At 53.9% G+C, this 13,889-nt stretch overlaps 2 protein-coding genes across 2 annotated transcripts in view; both read right to left on the bottom strand.

Annotated features, from left to right (window-relative positions):
- Positions 1–13,889, bottom strand: part of Timp2 (TIMP metallopeptidase inhibitor 2) — a 49,715-nt gene that overhangs the window by 19,314 nt on the left and 16,512 nt on the right. The window lies entirely within an intron of this gene.
- Cep295nl (CEP295 N-terminal like) lies at positions 7,371–9,365 on the bottom strand. Its single transcript, XM_052756612.1, has one exon. The coding sequence runs from the start codon at positions 9,107–9,109 to the stop codon at positions 7,421–7,423; it is 1,689 nt and encodes a 562-aa protein (XP_052612572.1). The 5' UTR covers positions 9,110–9,365; the 3' UTR covers positions 7,371–7,420.

Raw genomic sequence — 13,889 nt, 5'->3', positions numbered from 1 at the left:
CATCGTGGAAGTTCCTTGAGAATCTAAAAACACACCATGCCCATAGTCCACAGAAAGGTCATAACCTGAAGGAGAGTTGCCTGCAAGATTCCTCTTTGTTGGATTCTGTTACTGCATTGAGGACCCAGGTGCTCTTCGGACAATCCCATATGCCAAGTGAATATTTACACTACGGATGGATTCCACTTAGCTCCCTCTCTGAAGTATGGGCTTCCCACGCTGAGCACAAAAGAACTGACGGGTATCAACACCTAACTTCTGAGGCTGAAAACATGTACTCAGGATCACCAGAGGGCCACAAGCAGGCCACCCTGTCCTTTAGGGTTCTGATGTGACCTGGGGCCAGCAAGGTTCTATAGAAAGCAGGTTAATTTGGGGTGGTTCCTCCCTCTTGGAGCTAGGAGACGGAATGGGAGCTTTTGCCAAGACCCTGCCAGCACAAATCAGCAGGGGATGGGGACACTCTGATCCTGTAGCTAGACTGGGGTCAACCAAAGACAGAGGTACACTGCTTTAAGGTTACTAGCACCCAGGTGGGGGAGCTCCCACAGAAAGACCCCCGTCATCTCATAGATGCACGTGCAGTAACTTCAGACCTTGCTGTAAATGTCCTCCGAAGGTCAGCTGCTCCATTTCTTTGTTTCGTGGCAGAGTTACATGCCAATCAGCTCGAGGATTATAAAAGAAGCATCATTCTCTCCCAGAATAAACCCAACCTGGGAGGCTCTGAGGTCTTTTTCCAGTCTCTCGGGGGTGGGGAGCTACAAGGTCTTTTCATTAAGCTCCCCCAGAAACAGTGTGCCACTGCCTTGTCATTTACATCAATTCAGTAACAAAGTTCCAATTCTGTCCATAACTAGACCCTGCGGCTGCCACTTGGGCCCTTTAGCGTGGGCAGCACAGCACTCATAGCCCAGCAAAGGCTGCCTGACCTTCGAATCTGAATTAATTTGTCTTTAACCCTGACTGGGACATAACCCCACTGCCCCAATTCTACACCCTTAGCTGGGGACATAAGACCAGCCACAGAGTTCCTGGCTTTGTCCTGGGACAGCTGCCACCAGATAGTTACATTGTCCAGGACACTGTCCTTGAAGAGCTGTCACACCTGACTGCGGCCGTGGAGGGCATGGAAAGACTTGGATGCGCTTCCCTTGTTCCTTAACAACTGGCTGGAAGAGCTGCTGCGGATGCGGATCAACACAGGGGCTCAGCCCCGGGGCGCCAAAGCTGCTCTGGCTTCCAGACGAGGCCACACCTCAGCATGTGGGGGTACACGCATGGGTGAGCACCTCAGCATGTGGGGGTACAGGCATGGGTGAGCACCTCAGCATGTGGGGGTACAGGCATGGGTGAGCACCTCAGCATGTGGGGGTACAGGCAGGGTGAGCACCTCAGCATGTGGGGGTACACGCATGGGTGAGCACCTCAGCATGTGGGGGTACAGGCAGGGTGAGCACCTCAGCATGTGGGGGTACATGCATGGGTGAGCACCTCAGCATGTGGGGGTACACAGGCATGGGTGAGCACCTCAGCATGTGGGGGTACAGGCATGGGTGAGCACCTCACCATGTGGGGGTACAGGCATGGGTGAGCACCTCAGCATGTGGGGGTACAGGCATGGGTGAGCATCTCAGCATGTGGGGGTACAGGCATGGGTGAGCACCTCACCATGTGGGGGTACAGGCATGGGTGAGCACCTCAGCATGTGGGGGTACAGGCATGGGTGAGCATCTCAGCATGTGGGGGTACAGGCATGGGTGAGCACCTCACCATGTGGGGGTACAGGCATGGGTGAGCACCTCAGCATGTGGGGGTACAGGCATGGGTGAGCACCTCAGCATGTGGGGGTACAGGCATGGATGAGCACCTCAGCATGTGGGGGTACAGGCATGGGTGAGCACCTCAGCATGTGGGGGTACACGCATGGGTGAGCACCTCAGCATGTGGGGGTACACGCATGGGTGAGCACCTCAGCATGTGGGGGTACACGCATGGGTGAGCATCTCAGCATGTGGGGGTACAGGCATGGGTGAGCATCTCAGCCTGTGGGGGTACAGGCATGGGTGAGCACCTCAGCATGTGGGGGTACAGGCATGGGTGAGCACCTCAGCATGTGGGGGTACAGGCATGGGTGAGCAGCCAGGTGTCCTGAGGAACCAAAGGCAAGTTTGATGCCCACAAGTCCTCAGGTACCAAGGACTCCAGCTCTGCCTTCTGTCTCTGGCCTCATGGCGCCCACCTTTCCCAAGTCTGCCACCTCTAGGTGCTCTCTGTAGATGGTTGAGGTCATTCACTGAGCTCTGCTCTGCCTTGTCCCCTCCATGTCCAGTCACTCTGGGTTAGTGAAAAAGACCTTCTCCAAATCCTTTTTTTCTCTCATTTCCCTAAAAAGGAAAAAGGGGCTGTCATTCAGTAATTAAAAACAGCCCTGTGCTGGTGAGCAGGATTCGGCACTGCTTCCCTACATCATCATCGGAGACCAGCCCCTCCCACAGAAACTCCCAAATCCGATGATCGATCCCCTTCACAGGCAGCAACTAGGCTTTTGGGGGAGTGTGAAACCAAATGGGGCCCCAGGCTCGGGGTAGGGCTGAGCCTACTCAGGATGAGGTCAAGACAAACAGATGGGTGTGGCTGAGGGGGAGGCAGAGAGGAGAATGGGGTTGTAAGGCTATGACCTGGGGACGCAGGACATTCAGCTCTGGGCCACACCATCCATGGTCTGGTGCCTGGGAATGTGCCAGGCCTGCCTAGCAGCAGGCTCCCTGCCCACCGCTCAGATTCTAGCATGCTAGCACGCACAGGAGGGCGGCTGTCCGCTAGATGCCCGTCTCCATGGAGACCAGCTTTCCCATCTCCATTTCCTGCCCGTTGCTTTGGCTCTTCCTGGGGAGGGCGATGGCGTATCTACATGAGCGAGCAGAAGGCGGCTGCAGCATTCACGGCCCAGTGCTCCAGCTGCCTCACGCCCCCCAGGACCTGGCTCTCCACTCTAGGCCTGGTGGGACCAAGCCCACGCCCTGCCACCCTTCCTTTCCAGCTGTGGGCCAGCGGGATCTCATGCCATGGCCTGAAGTGCGGCCCTTCCCATTCACGTGCTGCTGAATCATTTGAAAAAAATGCGTCCTGCTCCTGGGAGGGTTTGCTGAGAACAGTGTGGCTCTGTGGAGGAGGCTGCTGCTGCTCGGCAGTTTCTCCGCCAAGGAGCCGAGGGCCTCGAGGAAGCCAAGCTCAGCCCTGTAAATCCCAAACCCGGGTACGCGGCGCAGCAGCCTGGCAGGGCTGGAGGCAGAGAAAGCCTCGAGAGGTCCCTGGGGAACCCTGCCAACCCCTGTAAGCTGTCTCCGCACAGCACTGAGGAAGGGGCTGGGTGACATGATGGGCAGAGGCCGATCAGAATCTCCTCACTCAGTGGCGGCTGCCACAGAGGGCCAGCAGTCATCTGTCTTCGCCCACTCGTTTCAGGAGCAAACCTAAGGTGACTGGACCCCTGCTTCAGTGTTCAGCACTGACAGGCCCTGCCCATGAGTGGGACACTGAGGCATGGGGGCTGTGAGCAGCGTCGACAAACCATGTCTGAAGGGAGACAGCAGGACGTACGTGGGTTCCTACTCGCCCCTCTCGTTAGCCCAGCCCCACCCCCGGCCATGCCATGGAGTATGGAAGGATATTCAGGACAACTCTCAAGTCTCCAACCAGATGGTTCAGGGCCTGTGCCTTCCCCAGCCTGGCTCCTCTGGAGACTGGCTGGAGGCTGGGCCCTGTCGGATAGTCTCAGAGGTCTGAACTGACCTCTTGCCATTATCTACTTGTTGGAGGGACACAACAGTTAGAGGAGGTCCCTGCTCCACTCCCAACTTCACACCTTTTCTAAACCCATCCTCTCACAGGTATGGAATCCCGGATGCTGCCTGTGCGTGGGGTTAGGTGGGGAGAGGTGACTCGACCAACCGTGCCTCAGGGGACCATCATGGTCATGACTGACTGATGCACCCGGTGTGGTGGTGAGCAGGGCAGGCCAGGAGATTCAGTGCCTGCGTCTCTCACCTGTTAGACACTCTGGGCATGCCCCAACCTGTGGACAGTGACATTGACGTTGTCCTTCAAACCTCTTGGTCAGCCCCAGGTTTGTCTGAGTCTGTGTACTTTGGAGAAAACGCACGGGGCAGAGACACAAGGAAGCAGCTCGATGACCAGGACTCTGATAAATGCAGTCCACAGCAGGAATAAAGATCCTGCCCCGACCCTGCCGTGTGAGTACAGAAACGCAAAGCTAGGGAGAAGCTCCAGAGGACATGGTGCTCTGAGGTCGTCCATGGCAAGAACCCAAGAGTGCTTCAGAAGGAGCACGATACAAAGCCGGCCTCCATGCCTGGGTTCTCCTGCTTCCTACAAACCCAGAAACTGCACACATCTTTCAGTGGTGGTGCTCCCCCACCCCATTTCAGTCAACCCGAGGCTAGGCGGGCCGGGCAGCTTGTAGGACTGGAGTATGACTATAGGCCGCCCTCCACCCCGGCCAGCATGGCCATCTGTGTGAACGAAAGCTTCAGGGAGGATCTGAGTAGTGCTGCAGGAGCCAAAGGTGTTCCCCTTTGAACACTTGTGTCAAGAACGAGTGAGCTGGTGAGAGACGGCAGGAAGTTGGGCGTGAGGGGAGGAGACAGTGTCAAGGCCGGGGAAGGTCCGAGCGTTGACCCTTGCCTGGCACCCAGAGGCTGGGGCACTGGTCCCTTGTGGAGGCTGACTGGAGAGAAGAGTGGAGGGGGCTGGGAGGCTCCAGGTGGCAGCCAAGGACTTTGTGTTGCCACTCAGATGTCTCAACACAACCAAAAGTGTGAAAATGGGGTCTACACAGACTCCTGAACCGCTGGGGATGAGGTGGGAGGCAGCCATGACATCTCCTGAGAGAATCATTGGGAAGTTCTATTTTTAGGGGGAGGAGATCCTAGGGATTGGATTTACTACCCACACCACTGGCCTGGGCCAAGGCTAGCCCATCCCCCTTTAGCCTTCTATACGATAGTGGGGAAAGGGCAGGGCATCTTCTCATGCTTGCTGCCAAGGGACGGTGTAGGTGTTACTGTCCGGGCAGAGATGACTCACCCTCCACCATGTCTCCTTGCCCATCCCTACACCTACTTTTAGCTCAGTGTAGCCAAGGAGGAGCGCTTCCTTACTCAGAACACGGCCGGCCGCAAATACCACCTTTGTAAATGGAAACAAAGCAGTGTGCTCCAGGAAGACGTGTCTGCTCACTGGGCTGCGGCTTCCGACTGAGCTGAGAGGCTCAGTTATGCAATGTGAGGTCCAGTTGTGACCACAGCTTGAAGCCCAGGGGTGTCACAACACCCAATCTACTCTTCGGTACAGAGGTGAGCCTGCAGGGTGTCCATGCAACGCTGAGCATCAGCGGACAGTCAGGCACCAGGCGGGAACAAGGTATGACGACCGAGCCACACAAGGCAAACTGCTGTGGGACGCTATAAACGTCCAGGCAAATGAGCAGTGTGGTAGAGGGGAGCCTCAGGTTCGGGCTGCTCAGACCCACACACAGGGCCCGCGTCTCACGTCTTGCTGTAGGTCTAGTCCCTGGCCAACAATGGTCACACAGGCAGTTCGTGGCTTGTGTTTTCCGCTAGCCACTAGTTGCGTGGCCCTCGTGTGCCGTTCACTGCTTACCTCCTGGGACAGAGTCGGGGACAGGGTCAGGGACAGAGTTTGGCACTCGGTATAAATGAGAAATATCCGGAGAGCAGATGGCTCTCTTTCAGGAGAAATGGTGCAAACGGGAAGCAGAGGGGTGGTAAACGGAGCCCTCCCACCTACGTCCCAGCTGCACGTTTTCATTTGCAGCTTCCAAAAGCGTTTTAAACAAGAGATGGTGCCAAGCTGGGGTTAGCCTGTGAAAGCACTTCTCGGCACCAGACCCGATCCAAAGGCACTGGCTGCACGGCTCTCTTCTCAGAAAGGGGCACAAACACAGCTGGGATCCTGGAAGGCAGGCTCTGAAAGCCCACGGAAGTATCAAACCAGGGTGAACACGAGCAAGCGGAGGTTCCGTGCTTGTGGCTGAACATCAGCAGCTAGGCTAAGACCACAGCAGGGAAGAGGGACTTCAACCCCAAGGAAAACGACTGACCATGTTCAGCACACATCTGTGTGTTGAAGGGCTCAGCAGGTACATGTCCGAGGGGGCCACAAGCGATGAAGAAAGAAACTCAGTACATGGCAGAGGACCTGTTTCGGCTCCCTCTCCCACCTAGGTCTCGAGTTCAGCTGACATACTTACACATTATATTATCTACATACTTATACATTATATTATCTACAAACACATACAGATAAATATGGCCATTTACGGACCAATATTATTAATGTGTCATGATCAAATATGATTAACCAAGGTAGGCCATGAAAGGAAGATGGGTGGGGGGAAGGGAAGAAACGAGAAAAGCCTCAGGAACTAACAAGGAGCCACAGCCTGCAGCCACCGCCCCAGTCCATTAAGTCCCATTGTACTTGGCCACGCCCACTCATGACTCTGTCCTCTGGGGCAGACCCCACGCCCACCCCACCAATACCTCCACTGCAGTTTGGGGGACCGAACCTAGGGCCTCACGCATCTAAGCTACACTGCTCTAAGCCAGGCCCTTCTACAGCTGCTTTGAGGCTACAAAAGTAGAGCTGAGCAGTGGCCAGAGGCTGGCTGGCAGAGTCAGTGCATTCACTCTCTGGGCTCTGCAGAGAAAAGTATGTTGATCACTGCCTACCCGGTATGAGCTCCCCACAGCCAGGCGGCTGCTGGTTCAGAGTGATCCCCATTTACCCTGCATGTGCTCCCCACAGTCAGGTGGCTGCTGATTTAGAGTTTGAAAAGCAGGAAACTCAACACCCAGGTCTCCCCCTCCTACCCCACCCATTAGCACTGGCCCCATCATCACTGGGTGATAGAGTCACCCAGCTGGGCTGGGCTTGCCTGCCTCCCACCCATAAAGATTCTAAGAATGCATATATTGTGAAACAATGTTGGCTTTGTCTTTGTGTGTGTGTGTGTGTGTGTGTCTTCTAAAGGAGAGAGGTTTTAGCTAATGGCTCTGACAATGTCTCAGCCAGAGGCCAAGCAAGCAATGATGTATCTTTTGAAACTATGCCCATCTGACCCTGAGTGCCCCTGAAAGCCCGGTGTTTGACTAAACCATCTGAAAGGCCGGTTTACCTGGGGTTTCCATTAAGTACCCACAACCCATAAAAACAGACTCCATCTGCAGAGCATGGGCTAGGCTCGCTCTCTGGACCCCACAGGGATTCTGCTTCTGCAGGAAGGAGTTTGACAAGGTGGCGAACAAACGGAGATGCAGGCATGGTGCAGGCAAAGTGGCCATCAGGGATGTATTTATGTCGGGTGGGTCTGCCTTTAAAATGTTTTTTGAAACTCTTGCAAGCGTTTCCTGGCTTTTTCCAAAAACTGCTTGTGTAACTTGTTTTGCTCTAAAATCTGCTGCTGAAGGTCACGGATCATCTGGTTCTGTTTGTCCTCATCCAGAAGGCTGCTGTCCAGGGAAACGCTTTGGTCAGTGGTTATTCGGTCAGGGGCTGGGGTCTGGACCCCAGTAGGATAAGACTTGAGGATGGCCAAGCGCATCCTTCTGCGCTCCCTACGTTCCTCCTCTAGCTCGGCCTTGTAATGGATTTCCAGGCTCATGTTGGGGTGTTCTGTCAGCTCCAGCAATGTCTTTTGCCTTCTCTCCTCCAACTCTGCCTTCTGCTTTTGCCTCAAAGCCATCCAGCTTGCTGCAGAGCCCACCTGCTTCTCCAGGTAAGGCTTAAGGCTCTCTTCCTCCCCTGTGGCCGACTTGGGTGGCTCCCGTCCTGGCTCTGGGCTTTCTGAGAATGAGTCATCTTGTTCACACAATGATCCTGCCTCGGGATCAGGTGTCAGGCTTTCATTCTTTAAAAGGTGCCTTGCCATCTGTTGGTACCTGGGGTACTCAGTCTCACTTAGCAACTGTTTCAAACTGGTTTTGGACCACGTTTCAGGGGCCTCCATCTCCAAAGGACTCCCAGACTCCTCAGCAATCCTTTCTGCCTTCTCTGTACTCTCCTCTATGAGGGTTTCGCTGTACTCACCCAGAGTCTCTGTGCAGCTCTGTGGCTCATCTGGATTCTGGTCCGCCTTGAGCCTCTGCTCAAGGTGCAAGTTCAGATGCTTCTTCAGCTTTCTATTTGTGTTAAACAATTCTTCGAAGGCAGACTCGATCTCTTTATGCCACTGATTCTTATCGCTGTACTTGCACGTCACACCCGGGGGCGTGGCCTCCTGTCTGAAGGCGGAGCTGAGGGGCAAGGGCTTTTCTAGGTCAGCTATTAGGTCCTGCGGACTCTGGCCTCTGGAGTTGTGACTTGTGCTCTGAGCAAAGTGTGCAGTCCCCCTTCCCATCGGCCGCCTCCCCTCCCGGGGTATCTCCTTCTGTACCTCCTCCGCACACTCAGTTTCCCCAGCACCAACCAAGAGTGGGTTGAGCTTCGCCAGATCTGCCCCTCTGCCCATCCGAGGGCCCAAGGGCTGGTAGCCACCGTTGCTCTTACTCGACGGCACCCGTTTCCCTTTACCCTTCTCACTGGGGTTTTGGCCCCGGGCTTTGGAAGAACCCTGTCTCTCTGAGCATGTTGCTTTTTTCCGGGACTTGGGGTGTTGCCTGGGATGCTCTTCCCGGTGGCCCTTCTCCTCTCTAAAGGCTGCTCTATTTCTCCCCTTAGACCTCATGTGTTTTGCTGATCTTCTCTGGTTGCGTTCGTTCAAGGTGAGGTTGTTTCCCCCGCCGCCGGCCCGCCTTGTTGCTTCATCCAACAGACGGGCTAAATAGAGGCGCTCCATGTCTCTGACCTGCTGCAGGCGGGCCTCCCGCCACTCTGCCTTCAGCTCCTCGGCCAGGCGCTGCAGCTGCCGGGCTTTCCACTGCTTCAGAGTGACGTCGCTCTCGTCTGGGACTTGCATGAGTTCAGGCTTCTGCCTCAAAACTAAGGCTTCCTCATCAGAAGAGGGGCTCAGCTCGGTGGCGGCTCGCTCTGTGTCTCTCTCTATTTCTGTGATTTTTGCAGACATACTTGCAAGCAAAGGTGGCTGTAGCCGAGGTGCAGAGCACCCGCGAGGAGAGACTCACAGCACACCTACAAGGCCGGGAGGGCACAGGCCGCTCGGGACAGCTGGAGAAAAGTACGCAAGGCCCTGGAGACAAGTGTACATGGGGATCTCAATGCAGGATACACTCACAAACATGCCCACCAGATTTCTCCTCTGCCCCGGCCTGCTAGCACACACTCCCTGACTCTTGGTTTCTGTGCCGAACACCTTGGATAAGAGCCTGGGGGGCATCTGTGTTCAGTGGGGGGGGGGGGGACACGGGGACGGGGACGGGCACGGGACACCTGCAGTGTCTGGAGTGTCACAACTGGAAGGAGGAGATGCTACCAATCTGGCTGGGGACAAGCCAGGGGTGTCAGTAAACATCCCAAAAGGCACAGGGTGGCCTCGTGACAAAAAAAAAAAAAAAAAAAAAAAAAAAGACAGCAGCACCGAGACTGAGAACCCTCCACCCCAGGGGGAAGTTAGGACTCAGGAGCTGGGGGAGGTTGCAAAAAGGGGCAGGTGAGAATGAGGAGCCTGGGGAAGGAGAGGTGGGCTACGGTTATGTGGTGAGAGAGCTGCTTAGAGGTGAAGAGATGAAGGGCCGCGAGGGGGAGGGGCTGCAGGCAGGGTGTGTGCAGGGGCCTGTGTGCTCATCCATGGGTGTTACACACGCGTATGCACAAAAGCAGGGGCGTGCACGAAGGGGTATGTATATACGTGCATGCTTGTGACTTGGATCCAAACCAAACAGAGATGTAGGCACATATATCTATGTGCATGTCTTTGAGAAGAAGACGACATATGCAGGCACGTGTGTGGGTGGACATGTGCTTAGACACGGATCTAATACCAACCAGACAGAGAGGAGGCATGTGTTGCATCACATCATGATGCCCAGCTTGCCACTGTGAGGTTCTCGGAGGCCTGCTGTGAGTCCCTGTGGTGCCACACCTTCCTAGAGAAGTTGTGCTTCCTAAGGGAACAGAGTCCTGTGGCCACTTGGACACTACAGTCTGCAGGAAGAGCCCCTGACTGCCCTTTCTTTTAGTCTTCATAGAATCAGGCTGACCAGCTTAAGCCAGTGCCAGTCACGGCAGCCAGAAAACAGCTCCACCTGTCCATTACTGATAATGTTATAGTTCAGGCTCCTTTGGCACTGGGCAGCCATCATGCAGGTTTCTTATTTTGAGGTAGGGATCTCCCTATCTAGTCCGTCCAGGTTGGCATGGAACTTGTAATCTTCCTGTCTCACTGCCCCCCCCACCCTAAGTGCTGAGCTTATGGACAGTACCATCACACATAGCATAGGTCACTTTTTTTTTTTTTTTTTTGGTCTAGTGGCCCTGGGAGGTAAAGAGCTATTATCATCCATGGTTCACAGATGGGGGAGCTGAGGCAGGCAGCAAAGGGAACAGTGAAGCCAGATTCATCACTAGAAAGAGGTTAACAGACCCTCTCTGACTGGGTAGACCACAGGGCCTTTGGACAGCCATGGCCCATCACACTGTCACTGACATGGACATATATGCCCTTGTGAGAGCTCCTTGCAATTAGAAGCACTTTCTTAAAGCAGTTGCTGATACTACACCCACCAGCCTGTCAACCACCACAGTAGCCGAAAGGAGAGGATGAGAGGAAGCTGGGACCCTCAACTCAGGGGCTGACATTTTCTTTAAAGGGAACAGCAATCCAGCATGGGAAAGAATTTTTAAAAAAACAAAAAACACAAATGTTTTCTGACAATCAAAGGAATGGATCCCAGACCCTTTCCTCACATCATATACAAAAATCAACTCACAGTCAATCCTGCATAGACCTAATGTCAGGTCGAAAACTACCAATGTTTGGAAGAAAACAAGTATATATGCTCATGGCCCTGACTTAGGCAAAGATTTCTTAGATGGAAGAGGAAAATCCAAGTAGTTAAAAAAGAAATTGACGGATGAATGACATCAGGAGAGTCACATGATCAAAACATCTTCTGCAGATGCCAAGGTTTTCAAGACCACAGAGCCAGTAAGAGACTCCAGTCTGTAACACTTGAACAGCTCCACAGGAAGACAACCTAACTATACAGGGGGCTGCAGCAAGATGGCTCAGCGGGTAAAAGCTCTTGCTACGTAAGCCTGACCACTTGAGTTCAATCCCCAGGGTCCCGTGAAGGAGAGAACTGCCTGAAGTTGTCCTCTCAGCTCTACACATGCGCTGAGGCATGCGCACGCGCCCGTTCACATACACGCAGAAATAACATGTTTAAAGGATACAGACAGAACTGGAGAGATGGTTTAGCCCCGCTCTTCCAGAGGACCCGGGTGCAGTCCCCAGCACTCATGTTGGGGTGGTTCACATTAGTCTGCAACTATAGCTCCAAAGATCTGACACGCCTGGCCTCCATGGGTCATGTGCACATCTTTCCACCTTACCCCTACTCCCCACCCCCTACTCTCCTATTCCCCCACCATCCCACACCCCACTATCCCACACACCCCAATCCCACCCCCACCACAACATAATTAAAAATAATGTTTTTTTTTTTTTGAAAGAGAAAGATACAGATAGGCCCTTCACCAAAGAAGACAGATGCATGGCTAAGACAGCACATGAAAAGATGGCCAAGAGCCACGTGCACCAGAGGAAAGCAGACTGTTGTTACTGCTTCACGCCCTCAAGGATGGCTACAATCAGAAGAAGCCAGGGAAACTGGAACCCTGCACCCTGGCGGTGGGCGTGGGAAATGGGGCAAGGCACTTTGTCAACAGTCTGGCAGTTTCTCGGTTTCTCTAAGTCTATTGAGTGACCTGGAATTACCACATCTAGGTCTTTAGCCAGGAGAAATGGAAGTTCAGAGAGGCTGAATGACTCAGATCCCAGGGCAGTTGGATGTAAATGTGCATCTCATATCAAAACCCGAGCGAGCTTCACCACATGGGGAATAGCCATAGGTGTGTTGCGTTGGGTGGGAAGGTCTGTGTTGTTGTGACTATCTCTCGGATGGCATCTGAAGTGTGAAGTCTATTTCTGAGCCTGGAGCCATTGGCTCCCATCCTTTCTAACAGAGACCTGCCATGTCTCTGCCAACCCAGAGGTGCCCCCATCTCAGTCAGTCATCCTCATCCTCATGGAGAAATCTTTGGGATAAGCGTTGAAAAGTTATAGCTAGTTCCATAGTTCAGGAATCCATGTCCCCATGACAACTGCCAACCACATCTGCAGTGCCTTCCTGCTCTTTCCTGTGCCCCTCTCCCATCCTATCTGGTGGCCAGAGGGCAGGGCTCCACTTGGATTCATGGAGGGTCCTTGCTGAGCCTGAGATAGCTAAGGAAGCACCTGTTCACTTGTTATCCTCACCAACAAGTCCCCAAGTGTCATCCACAGCCACCAGCAAGACACGCACCTGAGCCAAGTGGGGTCAGCACCAGGCTGCATGGAAGAGATCCCAATGCCTTTGAGCAGCCAGGCAGAGGAATGCCCAGTGCCTGCCTGTAGTGGATATCTGTTCTGTCTATGACCTTGAAGCACCGCCCCTAGAGATGTAACAAGTAACTGTCCTACCTATCTATGACCTTGAAGTACCTGCCCCTGGGGCCTCGGGGCTACCCTTAAGACCTGAGATGCATGTACACCTCTTTTTTTCTCTCCCTCATGGGCGTGGATGCTGGGATGGACTCAGGAGGAAGAACAGTGTGGGACTGTACCTCGGCCTTCCAGGACCCTATGATAAATCTGTTCTGTAGCGAGCCTTCCTTCCTAATAAATTCCTTTACCCTTTAAGCAAGCTCTGTAGATTTCCCATTTTACCTGCCCCAATGAAATCAGGAACCAAAGTAATATAATCAGAAGCCACATGAGAAGCCACAAATGGGCTCACATCAGCTGGGTCCCAGTAGCAGGGTCTGGGGTACTGCTGCTGACCCATGTAGATTCTGTCTCACTAGGCAGGAAAGTTACCATGTGGATGCACAGGTGTGCCTACTCCACAGCCACGAGAACAGTCACACAGCTAAATAGTGGCCACCAGGCCCTCTACTTGCTGGGGTTTGTTGTGATAATGTTGTCACATCTTCCTACCACCAGGGACACAGTAGCCGCAGGGATAAACCCACCCACTGCAGTTGATCATCAATGTGAACACTCACTACACAATGAGTACAGCAGATACCGATGCCTTCCCCAGATACAGGTCACCAACAGCCCAGAGCTACCACCTCTAGGGATGGCAGGGGGACTCTGGGAGCATGTGCCCTTTTAGAGATGCCAAGCCAGGTGAGGCTTGTAAAAACAGCCAAGTGGATCTAGCTAGGTGGACTCAGCCCCAATAATCGCAAAGCTGGCAGGTCATAGAGCAGGATGACTTCGCTCCTAGGCTTTACACAGATCCCCAAATCTGTCTGGAGATGCCCTATGGGGTAGCTGAGGCTACCTAAGGCCCTCCACCTCCTACCCAGCCTGCACCAAGGTCTCAAATCTCGGCAGATAGACCCTGATCCAGGTTCCTAACCTGCAGGAACAGGAGTCAGAGCTGGGAGCCACTTCCAAGACACACATCAACTCTGCTCCGGGCTGTATTTGTTTTCTGGTTGCTGCTGAGGCCTGAGATGAGCTTGTGTGTTTTCTGGGTGTTTCCACGGGACACAGCAGTGCCTCTGAGTTCATGAGATGTTCCACCTGCTGCCTTTCAGCAGTTGGCTCTCTCCCTCCCCCAACATCAGGTAAGCCCCTAGGATTTCTTACAAGCCTTCCTGTCCCCCACCCACCT

Source organism: Peromyscus californicus, unplaced genomic scaffold (genome assembly GCF_007827085.1).
Source record: "Peromyscus californicus insignis strain IS unplaced genomic scaffold, ASM782708v3 Scaffold_3__1_contigs__length_106647218, whole genome shotgun sequence".
Taxonomy (NCBI): Eukaryota; Metazoa; Chordata; class Mammalia; order Rodentia; family Cricetidae; genus Peromyscus; species Peromyscus californicus.
This window is presented reverse-complemented; position numbering and strand designations above follow the sequence as displayed.